At 40.6% G+C, this 18,753-nt stretch overlaps 1 protein-coding gene across 2 annotated transcripts; it reads left to right on the plus strand.

The window, feature by feature from the left end:
- Positions 1–1,413: 1,413 nt before the first annotated feature.
- Positions 1,414–12,322, plus strand: LOC145446642 (beta-1,3-galactosyl-O-glycosyl-glycoprotein beta-1,6-N-acetylglucosaminyltransferase 3-like). 2 transcript variants are annotated; one of them, XM_080325000.1, is made up of 6 exons: positions 1,414–6,099; positions 6,175–6,420; positions 7,099–7,456; positions 8,732–8,856; positions 10,316–10,641; positions 11,914–12,322. In XM_080325000.1, exons 1-6 carry the CDS (start codon positions 6,080–6,082, stop codon positions 12,135–12,137), a joined length of 1,299 nt encoding a protein of 432 aa, XP_080181126.1. In that variant the 5' UTR covers positions 1,414–6,079; the 3' UTR covers positions 12,138–12,322. The 2 variants fall into 2 exon arrangements, with proteins under 2 accessions (XP_080181126.1, XP_080181122.1); XM_080324996.1 differs by having other exon boundaries at positions 1,415–6,420.
- Positions 12,323–18,753: the final 6,431 nt, after the last annotated feature.

Raw genomic sequence — 18,753 nt, forward strand, 5'->3', positions numbered from 1 at the left:
TCTGACTTGACTTGACTCGGCGTATCAGAAATGTGGACCGAATCGTGACTCGGAGCTAAATTTCCGAGTCAATTGCAAGTCATCAAGTAATCGTGGTCGATAAAATCAATGTATCTTGGATATTATCGGATTGCTCACGAAGCGATGGTGTAATCTGTGAGAGCAACCAAGCATACAATGATTGTGCGTTTTACTGAGCCTACATCACGAATAACTTGACCGCAAACGAAGTAGTCGGAGCTTACAGCATGCTTTGACGTCACTAGTAGTAAAGTAATCTGATAGCAAAAATTCATCTCTGTTCTATATGCTGCTCATCGTGCTCTGTTCTAACCTTAAACAAACGTCATGTTTGATATAAATAGAATTCGAATATAGTTTATAATACTCGTGAACCATCGGCGCAGGCTTGAATTGTATTTCATGGATGTGTATGTGGGTAGTGCTTTGCATCATATCAATTAGTTTATACTTTTTAAGGCTTCGTAATCTTTCTATTTGATATCTTGACTGATAATTACTGACTACGGGCTACTACAGCTACTCACGTAGTTGAGCAGTTCTACGTATGTATGAGCGATAAAACCCCTTTTGCATGTATAGTTAACTCTATCTTCGTTCCTCGATTCAAAATGAAGGACCACTCAATCTGTATTTGAAACAGCTAACAAAATGCAATGACGCAATTATGCCCCGTATTCTGAAAGGGCAACTTAACTGGAATTGTGACTTGACTTGACTCTCGACTCACCTCTAAAATTCGAGTGACTTGACTTGACTCGAGTCACCTTCGAAAATCGATTGACTTCACTTGACTCGTTTTAAAATGTGCAATGACTCGAGTTGACTTGTGACTCGACGGTAGTGACTTGATCCCAACTATGATACACACTAACCATGTGTTGAGTATACCATTCACTCTAGATATGTCTCTTCAGGCCGAATGCGTCGTGGCCAGGAAAATCTCGTTCCGCGATATTATCTATGTTCAACACGATGATGAAAATATCAAGTAGGAACCACCATATTCGTCGCAGACATATATTATGTATTAATAAAATCATCATCCATTATCCACGTTCCGGGGTAAATTTGTCGGAATTCCGTCAAATCTTATGCATGCAGTAGCATCAACTGTCATTCCTCGTGTAAACTGCCGTTTATTATACAAGAATTATTCAAAAATATTCAAATGATTGATACGTACCTGAACTAAATATTTAATATATTTCGCTGTGTCTGGTTATGATATAATGGCAGTTTTAATCCTCGCGTGTATGACATACGCGAGTAAAACAGAGACATCTCATCTGAAATAGGTTTCTCCGCAGTGTCAAAGTATGAAACCAATTCGTGTCATGTATATAGCATGACTCGCGGCCACGCACATTTCTTCATATCTTCAAGAATGCCGTAAGTTCTGGCTTACAGCATGCAGACGTTTCCTGATTCGTGCTGTGACTGCACGTGGTCGACATGAACCGCTTCACTCCTTCGTAAGCTATGTATAGGTGTATTATCAAGTGTTGAATGATATACTGTCGCACAACCAGTATTGACTCGATTGCTCTGCGCATTAGTACCGTTGTTATGAGATTAGTTTACGCTCGATAATTTAGTATCGCCAGATCGCCTCTAAAATTAAGTACAATAGTATTGGTATGGTAGCAGTATGTAAGAAATACGCAACATAAGTAGCTTTACCTAGATAACAGGTTATTTGTGGGTATTTGGTCATGAGCTTCTGTATATAATGAGCTTTATTCGTTTCCAGGCGAGCTCATAATGCCAAGGCTGTCAATGTTATAAAACGGTCTGGCTGTTGGACCCAGGAAATGACAGACTTGTTTTTATTTTATAACCGATTCAGAGTGACAAAGTTATCTGGCTGTAGATGAAATATCAGTATTATAAGTGGGTAGCGAAACACTATGCTAAAATATTTGTTTTCTAAATACTTTGTAATGAATTGCATTCAACGATCGCTCCGGACATCGATTTCGGTTGTCGAGAAATCCTTTATTCGTGGAGGTAGGCGATATCAAATATCCTTAATGACCGTTAACTGCAGGGAATTGCGGTCATATCGACAGAATCTATCTGAATTTTCTGCCTTGAGCAGTTAACGAACCATACATGTCATTACTGTAAAATGTTTATCGATCTGAATGGCGCGCTGCGGTAGCTTTGGTTTACTGTGCCAATAAAACTGGGGAATTCCCTATTCTGAATGATGAGTTCCTATAGGAATCTATCATGTGATTTAACGGTTGAGTAGCTTCCAATCCGGGTTAATATTCTACGTTTCAGGTAGAGCTGGGCTAAATCTCGTATCTTAGATACTTGATTCGGAATCGAGTGCTAGGCTTCGAATATAGTCGAATATTCTTGAATCTCTCATAATGACGTCATACCAGTATGAATGATGAGGATAGTTCTAAACCAGTGATTCTTAACCTTTTCCCTGCAGCACCCCTTTTCGAAAATCGCTTAAGTCCCCCCCCCCCGTGTTTTAAGGACGGGAGTAAAAACAAGGGGTCACAGTTCGAAGTCCGCATGGCCTATTAGGTTTGGGACTTCACAATTGGAAATACTATAACCGTTGTATGTGCTCGGGATCATATCAAGGTTGTTATAAGAACCATTGGGCACGGGCTCATACTATATCTGGATTGATCCCGGTGAACACATACCGAATTTCTCTCTGCGACTGGCAATACGGGACGTTGATTGTATTGAGTTCTGTTTTATTGACTTCTGTGACTAGTAAATCAACTGAGATAGTGGTAGAGATCTTTTCTCACATTGAGTTTAGTGTTGCAACCATTTAGTAACTTTAGCATGAATGTATTCCAAACAAAGCAACCCTTATAACGTTCATGTGCTGTTGCGTGCGACAACACTCGACAGTACCATCATCTATGATACGACGAAATAACATTTTGAAAATTTAATTTTGTAGCTCTCAAATAGAAATATATTTAGTTTATCATTTTGTCAATAAGCTTCAAAGCGTCTTTAACGTACAAAGGGCGCTCAATCTCAAAAGTGTCTCTTTCTCCGATTGCGACACGCTGCGGCGCTGCGAGATAAAAATATACCTAGTTCGAAAATTTTTATGGAAAATAACCCCAGCTACCGTGACGGGAGTATTTTAACGGGGAATTGGCGATCAAAAATATGCGCAATAATTTTACATGAATTATAGTAAACCACATGATGGCGGGGAGATAGCGTAGTGGTGACAGTGAACGCCTACGGCTCAGGCGGCTCGGGTTCGATTGCCGTGTCGGAGGTTATTCTGGACTCCTCATCCCCGCGCCCAGAAACCCCAGAAAAAGGCCCGATGATAGAGGGCACTCTCAAACAATGGAAAGAGCCGCGGAATACCGACTACCATCCGAAAAGGAACTGTGACATCGAGCACTAGGCCGAGGTGGACGCCAGTTTGACCGACCGCAACTTGTCGTTCAGCATCTTCCTATCTGTTCATCACATCGCATTGTGACTTATCGCATAGTAGTGCGTGTATTGTTCGGATGAAAATAATATCTGCATTATTACATATTTCGCGCACAGATTTTTTCGAATGTTAATTAGCCACGAGAACTCAGGGATATGTAGAACTGATGCTCCACTGTATAATCGTGTGTTCCCATAACGCCCCCATAACGCTCACATGTGCCCAGCGCTCCCTGAGCGTTCCTGCCCCCTTCAAAATCCGAATCGACCCCTGGTGGCGCTTTGTTGCGACCACAAAGAAACGATGTCAGTTACAGATAACGTGAAACACAATTTGGTATTCTCAAGCATACGTCATTGCGCTGTATGAGTGACAACTGACAATGTTGTGGATTTATCACGACTCTACAGTAATGTCTATCCTCTCACGGGCGTAGCTTTTAGCGCATGTTTGATATGCTTCGATACGACTGATTGAAGTCCTAACTGCTTCCACAGTGGAATATAGTATCGAAGCAATAATTCTCGTTGATAAATCAACTCTTCATTGGCAAGGAGCGTATTATTTCAGTATTCGAAAAAACCATCTCTTGCTAGTCGACACTAATCATTAGGATTGATATACAATTTGGATTTGATCACTCGAATCACTGCGTCAAATGTCCATCCCCAGTTACAAGAAGACTATCTGCGTCATAACATTGAATTTCCGACATATTTCCATTTTTCGAAGTGTTGGGCTGGTTCTCGTAAGGTTCCTTGGTGGAAATATGGTGATTATACCGTAAAACATGTATCCTGGTCACAATTCACGACGAGAGCCTCCGATATTAGAAATTCACCAAATTATGAGAGCTGGTGGAAGTAATTGGTTGGTGTATATATGCCTATGAATTTTCATGTTCCCTTTTATAGGTGTATAGTGCAAATACATTACAATTTTCAGTTATTTTGAAAATACCTTCGTTGTTAGCCTCTAGGAATTACCGGCAACTACTAAATGTTTCGATATCAGTTCTTGTGCGGTTTTCTGTAACTGCTTGATGCCATTTCTAACCTCGGGCTATGAAGGAAGTGGTGTTTTGCCGAGTTGCCGACTAGTCAGCATGTGCAATATATTCTCTGAATTATTCAAGTAGTCAGACGATGCTGAAAATGTTGGTATCGCTTTCTAGAACAGATACTCTGTAGATCTATATGTATAACGGACTTTAACGTAGATGCGCAGTCGAATATCCATTGATTTTCGTCCGTGTTGAGGACATATGGCAAAGCATCATCATCTATGTTACCGCACGATGCGCAATAATTTTCCTTCTAACAACTTAGTGCAGGATATTCAAGTGCATACTTCGCATAGTGATGAAAGCAATGAAATATTGTGGTAAGTTGCGGGCAATTCAAAGTATAGTTCATTATTAAGGATAAAATTATCAGGCCTATACGCATCAGGGCTTCGTTAAGATACAGGAAAATGAGTATAGACAGTTTAAAAACCAAAACCGGAATCGAGGCTCGATATTTTAATGCTCAATTGATTGCTCAATGTTCATGCTGATGTCATTCAAAATTGAACAAAAGGCGCGTGAAATTGATGTTACATGACTAGAAAATTCAATAGATGACTGTCGGATCATGTCGTTTGCTTAATGCTGGTATGCATTCACGATACAGTTTGCTATCTTCAGTGTTGATTCGCCGGATGAAACTACCCGCGGCGCAAACATGGCAAATATGCATTGCGGTACATTGATACTCATTGATTTCGCAGTAGTATATCGGTGCTCGACTCTCGAGATTGCGCGATGGTGCTAATTTTGAAATTTGATTTAGATATATACAACCGCCAATTATGACGTCATAAAGTAGTGCGAATAAAAATATCAGCATCTCTAGATTCTAGAAGTCCTGTTAATTCAGAAATGTTTGAGTTCAGCTAGTAGTCTACGATGGTATTTTCGGATTATAGAGCTAGACTTGAAATTTGCGATATGAATACTTAGCTATTGTCGACTTTTATTCAAGTTTCAATACTTACGTTGATCGATATCGAAACAATTGTGAAGCTAGTTATCGGATGATACCTCCTATGTATTGAAGGGTTGCAATATTGTCTAGTCATTATTTTCACTTGAATCTGGCGTTTATGAAGCACTCATATCCAAATTCTATGCTACGACATCGTGCCCATATCAAATGTGCGTTGACGCAAATGTTGTTATATTTATTGAAATTGTGCTGATTATTGCTTGTACTTCCTTGTAGCTACGCTTTGGAATTTTAATATCTGAACGCAGTCCAATGCCCATGCAGAAGGTGAACATTCTGAGCAAACAAGCATCGTGAGCGGGCCTGCTGCTGGTGGCGACACATCTAACCATTACAAATTTAGTTAAGCAATCGGTTACGACATACAAATAGTGATAGATATCCGACCTACGCTCATGGGAATCGAAACACAATGAGGCAATAATAAAGAATGCGTGTTATCTTGTAATAGACATGTTGAGCAGCAATAATCGGTGGATTTGTTCGACTCTGTGTAGCCTGCAGTGACGCGTATACGAAGCCACTGTGATGTAACACGCCGATAAAAGGGACACTGGACAGTCGTCAGATGAAGAACGTGTTTCAGGGGTGTCTAATTTGCCTTACTTGCCTGACTCTGGTCCTGATTTTAATACAATACCGTGGCATGGTACTGCCTAAAAGGAAAGCTTCAGTATCATTCGACTCGCGATTGCACAAGCATAAAGCTGGAAAACGAAAATCAATCAAATCAAGCAGCCTGCGCAACGACACCGAGGCAGGTATCCAGCAAGCTTGCAAAGCTGTAATCGATGGGGATAGAAAGGCGATCAAGACACTTCGACAGAGCAGCACTTTTCCTTGGAAAGACACGACTACTGACGAGCAAGTCTTGAACATAGCACGAAACTGCACAGCTCTAAAAATGAGGTATGTCATTCGCTTCTTTACGTTGATAGCGAGCAGTTGCCAGATAACCCGAATTTTATCGTTCTGCCTACATAGATTTGATAGAGATGTGTTTGCTGATTTTATAACACCAACTCCCAGCAGGTAAGGCCGCAAGAGATGTGATTAAGAACTTACGTAAACGCCTGACAGACTACATACTCGACTATTTACATTTTTGACTTAAATCCCACTTGAAATTTATCACTTTCGTGTGTGAATTTTTCAATACAACTTGGCGAAACAGACACTGCATTTCGTCAAAACTAAATATATTCCCGAAATTGCCGTAGATTTCGGTGGCCATTTTCGATTCGATGCTAAATGTATGCGACCAATCGACCAAATTTGGTATCTGTGCGGTTCTTTTAAGATCATCATTGTCTACTTCTATACTTGAAATATCTTGACAGGGCTTCTAAAATTTTAGATCTATACTTTTAATTGAGTAGCATCGCTGCCTACTTTGACCAGCTCTGATTGTAAATACGAGATGCCAATGCCAGGAAAACTTTGATATACAATAGAATAGTATATGAAATTACCCCGAATATTTACGGCTAACACCCGTATAATATTAATTACCCGCAATTTCGGATTACTTTACCTTTAACAAGCTACACAAGATAAACTGATTGTCACATGCACTATCTCTCACAGATATAGATTTCCGCCATCCGCCGCGGCAGACGCGACGCCAGAAGAGCGCGATTTTCCACTAGCGTACACGATATTGGCGAACCGAAACGTCAATCAAATACTGCTGCTTCTCGGCGCGGTTTACCGGGCGCACAACGTCCACTGCGTCCATTACGACGCGAAGTCCCCGTCCCCGTCCTTCTTGGCGTTAAAGCGAGCGGTTGGATGCTTGCCTAATGTGTTCCTGTCTTCTGCGAGGATTGTGGTGACTTACGCTCATGTCTCGAGGCTTGAGGCGGACATTATATGCATGAAGGACATGCTCCGGTTAGCGGAATCCACAGTGAAATGGAAATACTTGATCAACATGTGCTCGCAGGTATGAGGTCGAAAGTATTCAAGAGACATAAGAATAGAGTGGGTCAGTATTGAAGTGTACATCTACTTTTTTGGAGTACGCATAGATTTTACGTGCTTGTTCAATGGCCATATGTTTCAGACTACTTCAATTTGTACCTAATATTCCTAATGTACCTAAGCGTCATATTTCTCTCTCTGACGCCATCCTGAGGGTCAGCCTTGAAAATTGAGAGAGAGAGAGAGAGTTTTGGGAAAAAGTTTGTTTATTTAAACTTATTAAAAAACCTTAGACATGTCATGGGGTGTCGATCAAGGGTGGAATCGGTAGAGGGCTATACTCCGCCCACTTTTAAATTGAAATGACCCAGATTCAAGTCTGGGTGGGGTCACGGTGAGAATTTGAAAAGTGAAGGTCAATTCTGCAAAATATGGCCCCACCTCGTAAGGGATAAGACACTATTACATTTTTACACATTTGATTGATAACATCAGAAATTAGTTTTAGGTAGAGTTAGCTTTTCTGAGAGAAATTGTCATGACAACCGTGGAGAATAGACCCTGTATTTCTTTACCTGAATATATTTTGAGGATCAAGTCTATTTTTAGCGTCATTAGTTATTCTCTGTTAATCGCGAAGATTAGTCCTTACATTTTGAAGCTGATCATCACCAGTTAACTATTAAAAGCATGCGACACGTTTACAGAATATAACTCTCTGAGACTATACTTGACTATTGTGGAAGCCTACATGTTCTGCTTGAAATACTTTGGACGTGTCTCAAAATCACCAACATCAGTTGGTTACGTTCGGAACTGCGGGGGGCATTTTCGCCACTACCTCTACATGACTAAATTGGTGTCATTTCCAGAAACATATCCAGTTTTCGTCACAACTGGCAATATTTTACCTTTTAGTTGTTAATAAAATTTGACTCATAACATTGTAAACTATTACCAAGAATACATTTTACTTTACGAAATATAAAGAGTGGGAAAAGTAAGTAGTCATGCCAAAAGATTTGTTAAGTTGATATGGATATGGATATATAGTCTGAAAACAAAACCACTTGAATAAGTATTGTGCAAGTAGACAAGATCTACTTGAGTATACTCCGAAAGTGCAAAAGTACTTCTTTACTGACGACCTCACAGTACACACAAAGCACGTGTCCTTGACAATTTCAGTTCACATACACTCTCGTATCCGCTTATAACTAGCACAAATTCCACGATCGTCGTACTTTAAATCTATTCGGTGTAGTAGTACTACGCTCAGAGGGTTTGACTTTTACAGGATTTCCCCGCAAAGACGAACTTACAAGTCGTGAGAAGTCTCCGGAAACTAAACGGAAGCAACAGTATACAGGGTGAACTGCAAATCGACTCCGCTACGCAGCGCAGGACGGCGTTCTTGCATAAGTAAGTTTTCGCTGTATTTCTACCTCCGGATTTATGTATGTCTTCATCTCGTGCGCTCACCTTTTTTGCCTTTGACACATCGTCATTGCTCAGAACTTAGTTGTGTCTGTTGCAGGTAACGTGTTAGTTGTTAACCGTCACCGCAACATGCCTGATCACTCATTTGAACAGCTATATTTTCGTCAGTTGTCAATTTTACGTCGCCTTCGATCGAAACTGAGCTCTTGAGGAGCTATATATAGCAGTGAACTTCTTCTCCAGTTTGCCTTTAGTTGCGCTATCAGCCCAAGTGGTTGGGATTTTAGATTGTTCCCACTTTTTCCGGACCAGGTATATCTGGACAAGATTACATAGTTTTTACATTTTGGATTTTGAAGAGTAAAAATTAGTTTTGGAAAATGGTGGAACTAGTCTAAAACAACCACTTGAATAGTTAGTAAGTACTTAGATACTAAGCACCTCTGGTACACGGAATAAAGTCGCAACCCTGACCTGATATGCCTGTCGTTTCAATGCGGGGAACTCGTGGCAAGATATTCGATACTTTGTCACTTGATCCGTTGCCCCATGGCTCACATTCATATCGTATCAAAACCACTCACACAAATAGTGGCGGTAGGCAAAACCTACTTGTGTACTCCATGAAAGTAGCATTACTTCGTCACCAATGATTGCAATGAATACACGGATAAAGCCGCCGTACACACTTGATATTCCTTTCGTTTGCTATCGCGGTTTTATGGTAGTTGCGTCACGTGACTAAACACAGTCGTGTTCGCGTAATTAGGACACTTTGGTGCCGCTCCCTTTTCGACAAATTAAGCAGAGAATCAATTTCTTTCGTGGACGAACAGTGGACAATTGGACAATGACATTCTTCGAGGCAGACAGCGCATTAAAATATTGTGCTGTCTCGTATTAAATAAATTGGAGCTTTGCTACACCGCAGTAATTGACTGTGATCGCATAAAGCTTACAGTGGCTAGGGTTAGTTGTATTGCACAGTATTTCGATATTAAACCATTCCAAGAAATACTGTATTCTTTGCTACTGTGTAACGCGCACACGTATAGGGTTGATATAGTCCGGTGTATCAAGGGCTGAAACGATGGTATGTGTGCCCGTCTGTCGGGTGTACGCTATTGTACTGAATTGAGAGCGACTTTGACGCTGAAACGGCCTTGCATGAGTTCATTATCGAATGTTACTGCATGGATCGTCATTGTCTCACCAAACACCAGTCGTCTTTTATTCAAACGAACAACGTATATTATGTCGTAACCAACGGCAAGAATTGCGAGCCCGTGTCCGAATAAACGAGTGAAGGGGAGGGTTACCTGCGATTTTTATTTTGTTTTGTTCCCGATTACTTTGCCCGAATTAAGCGGTTGTCGGGCGTATCCGGTCTCCTAATTACGTTGATTCAACTGTATTCGAAACCCTTTATCACTTTCTTCAGACTTATCACTCGTTACAAGTCTGGAATGAAAGTCACCGGGATGCGGCACACGAGGAAAAGGCACCGCCCCCCGCCCTACAATATGACGGTAGTGAAGAATTCGGCATACAACCTCTTCACGCGAGAGTTTCTACAGTGGGCTTTACTAGACGGGCCTATAGGCCCTGCGCTCTTGGAGTGGTCGCAAGACACGTACAGTCCGGACGAACATTATTGGTTGATGCTCAACCGACACCCAGATGCACCAGGCGGGTCGCTTCTGCCTAGCAGCGCGTTGGCTAGAACTGTGACGTGGTACAGTAAAAAGAAGACTGTGGAGTGTAATGGTAAGTGTTGTTGGACTGAGCACATTGATTCGAATGGTCGAATCTGAATCGCGTATTAAAGGGGCACTGCGCTCTAAAAATGATGTGGTCTAAATTTGAAGCGCAGATGAAAAGTAATTTGGCCGCCGCCATTTTCTTCAAAAAGCTGCAATTAGATGAATTTTCCATGAGACCCGTTACGCTCCGGCTAGCGCACTTCTTAACCTGTAGCGAAATTTCTGGCGCGATATCTTCACATTTGCACTTACTCAACGCGACCTCCAAATTGTAGCTTCATTCCTTCCTGTAGTACGTGGAAAACATATGATGTGTCGCTCACTTTGCTTCCACAATCCATATGATACAGCAGCACTGACTCTCAATGCAACTTGCAACATATGTATTTGTATATTCACCATACTAGTCTGGGCTCGGTTGTACGCTGCAGGTACTGTGCTGTGTTATGCTGTAGTGTCTCATGATTTGACACTAGCCACGATTGAGCAATGAACATTCTCAGGGACACATTCAAATTAACTCTAAATATTAAAAACAGCTACAGGGAATTTTCCGAATGAAGGAACTGCCACCGAATACGTTTCTGGCCAATGGATATTGAGGCGGAACTTTACCGTATGCGCTAAAAATGCTATCATTTTACATCGATAATAATGAGACACAATCGGCACCACCTTCGTTATATCATTTTTGTGAATTGCGCATTAGTGAATATACAAATTATACGTTTATAACAAATTATACGTTTATATTAATACCATATTCGATCAGACGGCATTGGCACGAAAATTACTATATTATGAATGCAAGCCGTTCTATATCACTCGAGCGGAGTTGCAAAAAGTGGTCTGAACCGATAAGCAAACAGTGGACATAATGACTTGGAGTTGGACTTGAGACAAAACAGTATGACTCGGACTCGACCCTCTAGTCGCTGACTGGGACTCGGACTTGAGTCGGTGGTGAATTGAAAAGGACTGGACTGGACCCGAGTCAAAACTATCAAATTGAGATTGACTTGTGACTCGGAACTTTGCGACTTGGTTACAACTCTGCTGTCCATACTACTGCAAGAGGAAGTAGCAAATTACAAGTCTGAAGAGTCAAGTAAACAGTCTCAAAAAATAGACTTTGTGGACCAAGTAAAGATATACGGTGCTACCTATACTTAAATAGCCACTCTGATTGTTTTGACCGTCTCTAGTCATATTTCGAACGCCGACATATGATGTAAGTCTTTTAAATATATGCTAACTACGGCGGGTTTTCGTTCAGGTTTTTGGAGGCACGGCATCTGTGTTTTCGGCGCCGAAGATATCCACAAGGTGTTGGCGGCGAGGAGGTTGTTCATCAACAAATTCGACATCACTCGCGACAGCACCGGCCCGGTCTGCATTCGAAGAGATTTGGATAGGAGAGCGTCTTCTGAAACCGTTGATAGGAATAGGTTAAAGGAAAGAATGGATAATTCGACGGTCTCAAACCGGGGCGTAGATTAGGAAGCATAGGATCTTACCGGTCAACTTCAACATTGACTGTCCATTCAATCTGAAGGGCCGCGTCTTTGCGCAATCCCGGGCTTTCAAATGTATTATTGCTTCTTCAGTTCTATCTCTACTGAATGGTCACTGTGAACGTGCTGTCGAAACATATCCAATACACCAAGGGCGCGTAATTCCCTCAGTAGGCTGGTCGGATATGCGAATATGAAGTACTTGGCGTGCAGGATTCCTGAATCGTGACATTCCTCATGGATTTATCCACCTATACACGAAATCAATTGTATTTAATGTAAACTTTAAGTTTAAAACATAGAGGTCACAACAAAATATGCTGCATGGTCGCAACAGTACGAAAAGATATATCCATGGGTGTATCATAAACTTAGCACAATAATCCAGGGTTTCTAACTGTAAGGAACTAGTGCTACTGGAAGCACGGTAGGTCCATAAAGCTGAGTATTCAGACTTTACTTCCTATTCGTGGACTGAACAATCCAGATGATGATCCTGTCGCTAAAACGTAGGATTATTAATTGCAATCTCTATATTCGGGAGTCAGCAAATTGTAGCCCTTACCTGTGTTTGGCACGGTGGCACTTAAGTATTTTCCTCGTGTCACCGACATGATTCTGCCTCTACTCTGTCGAATTACTGAATGTTGAAAACTGAAACCGCACATCCATTGATTGTGTGAATGAATATGCCAATAGGGTATAGATGTGTATGAATAACTCACAACAACTTTGATATTTCCCCAAACCTACAAAAAGTTGGAGAGAACTGCCTGGTATTCGTCCACATTCACTAATCACTATACAACTATATACTTACCTATCACCAATTACATTTTGAAAATAAGCTTTTTGATCTCAACTATCTTGAATATTGAGTACCATTCCCCAAACAACAAAAATACGCATAATTTAAACAAATGGACACTTCGGGGTCGGTCATTACCACGCCACGACGCACCAAGACACTTAAAGATATACACCATGTAACATGTGACTTTGAGAAGTGTGCCAGAAGGATCAGCAGCGAGAAGACCTGGGCCGAAAAGGACTGTCCTTGTGCAGACCGAAAACTTCGATATGTTTAATGGTCCGTATGCGCCTAAACGGCTGGAGCCGAATGTTCCTGTCCTGGCGATCTGAGCACCACAAGACAAATGCCATCCCGCAGGAAGATTATTTGCCAGTAAAGAAATACCAATGTGAAATCGTGTTATCGTGTACGTCTTTTCGTTTAGTACGTTTGGACGATTTCAAATTTATTGATATAACAGGAGCTCACGAAATAGCACCATGTAACGAAGTCATTATACCAACGGGTACGCCCGAAGATGTTAATTAATATTTAGGGGTCCTACGTACTTATCCAATACACGTCATTCAGCTGTACCGGTAAATCTGATTACACGAGCTGAAAGAGGATAAAAATTGCTAGCAAGATATCTACAATGCCCGATCATATTGACCGATTCAATCCTGTATTACATAAATGTTTCGCACTTCGCGCGTTTAGTTGACACAGGCTCATTAACCAAACGGACACCCAATTTATATGTTAAGTTGTGGCAAAAAGCGTATAGCCTGAGGGAGGCCTATGGGGGGCCCAAGACCAACGTTTTGTTGGGGGGGGGCGACGAAATGCTGTTGCGATATTGCGTACGCTCATATGTCCACGGACCCGTTCACCCACTTATTTTCCAAGTACCTGTATAGTGTCATTAATCATTTTGCATCAAGTCATGAAATCAATCTTGCAATTTATTTGGATATTTCCACCACTTACTCAAGTGGTGATGTTTTACGACAACTTGCACTTTTATAATTGATCCGTTTTCAGGCAAAACTATTCGTATTCGCATCTTTTGACAAATTTTACAGTGTCCAGGAAAGCGCCTCGGGAATTTACTCTTTATTTCTAGGGATTTAAAATTGCAGGCAACCCGATGTCCAAAAACCAATGAAGTGGTATCTCGCTTACCATTTCTGTACACCCTAAGTGCAATTTTGATATGACGTTACTTTTAAATGTGTCGCTTTATCAATCTACGTTACAATTGCATTCCTCGACTACTCTCGATAACGTGCATTATTTTTGATAATGTTCAAATTTGAAGCGTCGGTGATGTGTTTAACAATGCTGACATCTGTTCCCATCATCTACTTATCAACGAGGACTGCACATCGTCCGATGGAAATACGGAAACAATATGAGGGAGTAGCATCCGGACTATCAGGCAGAATGACCTAGATGAGAAATGGAGTTGCTTTCCGAGAGATTTTGGGCATGCTAGGTGCATGTGCGTGTGCGTGCATCGTAAACCTAACGAAATTGCAGTTACGAAGTGATGCCGAGGGTTACGTCTGCACAGTGCACACATCTGCCGTCACTTTCAAAATCTGCTACTTCTACCAACGGACATATCTTTATATTGCGCCAGCATCTTTATCAGCGCTATTCGCTGCTATACTGGTGACTCTCACTGGAGTGAAGATTGAAGATATTCACAACTATAAAAAAAAATGGTGAATGAGAGAGACCGTAGTCACCAGCCAGCGGCCAGTCATTTTATTGAGGATTTGCCACTGGTAGCGGTAAAGGGCCTTTTTAGTGAAGACCTCCGTTAGTTATAGGTTTTCTGAACAGTAAAAAGGACGGAAATCACCTCGTCTCATGGCCAAAATATATTGAAAGTAAAAGTCAAGCCAACGCAGGGTCGCCAACTCAATTCAGGTCGCGGGTCACTTTTCAAATTTCGTAGATGATGTGGGCCGCATGATATCAAGATAGATTTTTAAAAAACACAGTGCTCTCTAATATGAGCGACTGGCGTATTTACCACAAGAAACAATACAAAAATAACAGGATCTTCACTTTCATTCTATTTTGAAGTATGAGATGCGCACGATACCTGAACACTTCATAGCCACTAAAGAATCGATGTTAGTGCAGCCTATACTCGCTGCAAAGTTATCTCCTATCTGATACCGAATACTGTGCAGGGTGCATGCATATTTTCTGTACCTCCATCGTTGCCAACTGTTTGTTGTGTATTTTGATTGGATGAAATAAAAATACTCTCTCAATCTCTCTCGTAAAGCCTGAAATTGTGGTGAAGCCCCAGGTCGTTTTCTAAGCGTCTCGGTCTTGTCAGTGTCTGTGTCACTGCACATCAAAGCAATATATGCCCATTCACATCAATTAATTCTTCCTCCGTGGAATGCTATTCCCAACGCCGATGCCGTATCAGATAATTAGGAATAGGGATGTTGGGCACACGAGAATAGCTTATTTGGAACAAGAAAAAACAATATTTTCAAACTTAAATCAATTTCAGAATTTTAAAACGATTCGAGCTTGATACGTAAATCGGGTCGTGGGCCGCAAAATAAGAACTCGCTGGCCGCGTGTTGTTTACCCCTGAGCTACCCCTGGTAAGCATTCTGTAAAATCACGCGAAATGATGTCGTTGATTTGCTTTTTTCGGTGCTCTAAATTGAGAACATTATAGCCTATGTCATGAATAGGCAGAGGTGGTCAAAGTAGTCAAGAAAGCTACTCAAGTAGAAGTAGAAGTAGCGAAGAAAAAATCTACTCAAGTACGAGTAGAAAAACTTCTTCCATAAGTAACCTAAAACTACTCGAAGTAGAAGTAGAATTTACTGACTTTAAAAGTACTCAAGTAAGTAAGTAGTTGTGAAAACGATCCTAATTCGTTCACATGGTTTGTAAAAAGGTGCAAATTGAGCTATGCGAAAGGTGACGAGCTTGTGTCCTATTGATACATACCAGCAGGTATCCAATTTTCTATAGCATAAGCATTCGTTCACAACATAGGATGAAAATGATAGTATTATTATGGAAATGCGATACTTATCCTCTGTTTTCTAGAACAGCACGTTTTAGAAAATATCATGGTATGGCGACATCCCCCATATTATAAGGTCCGTAGTTTAGTCGAAGAGCAATGCGGAGAAGTTGTATAGGATACGGTGTAAGCACTTTGCGCAATTAGTAAACGTTAATAAAAATATGGGGGACCGTAAAAATGCCATATTGTGTAGCTTTATTTCCGGAAGTTTAAGGCATCACTACACTTACTTTTATACTTCAACATGTATTTTATCCAGACAAAAGAACTGATATTAATTATAACTCAAAGTATATGATACTGGGAATTGAAAATAAAACATAAATACTACTTCTAACAGCAGAACATGTATTTCATGCCTTCAGTCCAGAAAATTTCAAAGGCGGTATGCTAAAACAGCACCAAAACTAACAAAAAAGTCAGATTCCACTTTTCTAGGATAGGACGTGCCATGGACAATGGACATGCTAGATTACGATATGACAAGTAAATGATAGATTGCCAAACAGATGAGCCATATATACTGTGATGAATTATTTCATATGGGCGAAGGGCGAAAATGTGGTGTGAACGTAGTGATATCTAGTTCTAGATATCCCTGTGTGAACGGAATCACGCCAACCCGCTACCTGAATTATATCCATCGATACTTTCGTAAAATCATACTGGTAACTATGTATCTACTGCGCGCGAAGCGCGACAAAAATTCTAAACTTAACTCAACTTTTATGAAAATTAAATGTTGATGCGACGTGAAAACAGCCCCGAAATTCCTCAGGCAATCTTCCTGATTGGAAGATTGAGCTACTTCTACTTGACAAACTGAAAATAGCGAAAAGTAAGTAAATAGATCACAAAATATCACGAAGTAGAAGAAACGGAAATCAGATCTACTTGAGTAAGTACCAGAAGTAGAGGAAAACTACTTGAGTACTTCGAAAAAGTAGAAGTACTTCGTTACTGACCACCTCTGTGAATAGGCTACATATACTAATGGATTATTCATTTATGGCGTTCCGCGACATGTATATTTCGCGAGAAATGTACGATTTATCTTCCCAAAAAATGGTGTACGTCTTCAGAACCCAAATAATCTCGGGCAGATAGCATTTGAAATTGACCATTCTCAAGTCTATAACCACAGTGTTGGACGCACTGTACACGGTGCATCAATTCATCGTTTAGCATTCAGCATTTACAAGCAGTAGGTGTAAATAATCCAAGTACCCACATAAAATGAGGACGTCAGAACTGTGTTAGGTGGGTTACGTTTACGTGTAATAATTTATTTCGAATCAAATAAAAGATGTCTTCGCCAAATACACAACATATTGGTAGGAAACTATGGGTGAACTTATAAGTCCGTAGATACAACTTAAGATATGTTTTGCGTAGCGACTACTTCGCTGCATTGCCATAGTATTGTATCCTGATTAATAGGGCTGGGCACAATGATTCGAGTACTCGAATCTAAGTCGAGTATTCATTTCAATAATTCGAGTCGAGTAGTAAAAGACGATTTTTTCGAGTACTGCAGTTATACGCTCCTCGCCATTGATAGTTATTTTATTAACGAATATTATAGTTTTGATACTAATTTCCACTGGGGAAATCTTGAAGTCTTGATTGGCCGTGTCGCAGCATACGAGACATAGTACAAAACTTCGAACGTTGCTGGAAATAACTTATTTCCAAAGTTATGATCATTTCACAACTTTGTCAAGAAGTCCAATGAAATAGGCATGGTTGAATAATACCAAAGTATCTTTAATGTGACGGAAAGCAGGCATTATATTCTTTGTAGTCGCATAAAAGGTACATCTTTGAACTTTCGCATCGTATATTCGGTTGTGACGTCATAGTAAGTGATACTCGAGTACTAGACTCGACTCGAAGCGTAATACGTGATTCAGAATCGAATCCCTAAGGTTTTGTTTAGCCCTACTAATTAGGCACTAATTGATTAACTGAAACTGTGCGTTTGGATCCATACCCGATCACTTTCGATCTCTCAATCCGAAACAGGTTTTCATCATTCCAAATGTGTCAGCAAGCCAGCATAATTACGAAAATGAAGGTGCTTTTAAAAGTTTCCAACCATTCATATAATTTGACTTGTCATACGTTTCTTTCAATAAGGGATTACAATTACACTATGCTCATTGCTCAAACCTTCAAGGTAATGTTCTAACCAACATATTGTTCCAGGCATATGAATTAGCCTCATGTCGTTGGTGATACATTAGCAAAGATGGCATAACCATTCATTGGACGCGTTGCAACCACGACGCAAGTAAGGCTTAGAAGAAAGGGACCAACTTCATAAAGATGTCACATCTGAAAGACATATATATTAGAAATTGCGATTACTCAAGTAAATTCTTGTGTTTACGTTTCGCCGACTATACCACGCGAAGAACACTTTACACAACACCACCGGGTAAATAAACACTCAATTTCCTCGCTATCAAACGCACACAACATTTTTTTATGTCGAAGACAAGAATGTGTATCGCAATAGTTTCATATCACGATAAAGTATTTACAAGTAGCGCATTCAAAGAGCAGGGAAAGTGCTGGATGCGATGTAAACAGCCGTCGATGGCACTCCAAAACACACTTCTATCCAAGTCAAGACGCTTCAAATATGGCGGCAATTCGTAAAGAAGAATTGGACATAAGCGATGGGTTATGATTACCTTCCAATAGTTGTCATTTCAAGAGTCCATCGTT

This window comes from Botryllus schlosseri, chromosome 1 (genome assembly GCF_051294905.1).
Source record: "Botryllus schlosseri isolate E-star chromosome 1, Bs_hap1, whole genome shotgun sequence".
NCBI lineage: Eukaryota > Metazoa > Chordata > Ascidiacea > Stolidobranchia > Styelidae > Botryllus > Botryllus schlosseri.

Excerpts from the sequence above, each read along its gene's own strand:
- LOC145446642 (XM_080324996.1), top strand. The coding sequence starts at position 6,080 with ATGAAGAACGTGTTTCAGGGGTGTCTAATTTGCCTTACTTGCCTGACT. Across the intron at positions 6,421-7,098 it reads TGCACAGCTCTAAAAATGAG|ATATAGATTTCCGCCATCCG; the intron begins GTATGTCATTCG and ends TATCTCTCACAG. Across the intron at positions 8,857-10,315 it reads AGGACGGCGTTCTTGCATAA|ACTTATCACTCGTTACAAGT; the intron begins GTAAGTTTTCGC and ends CACTTTCTTCAG.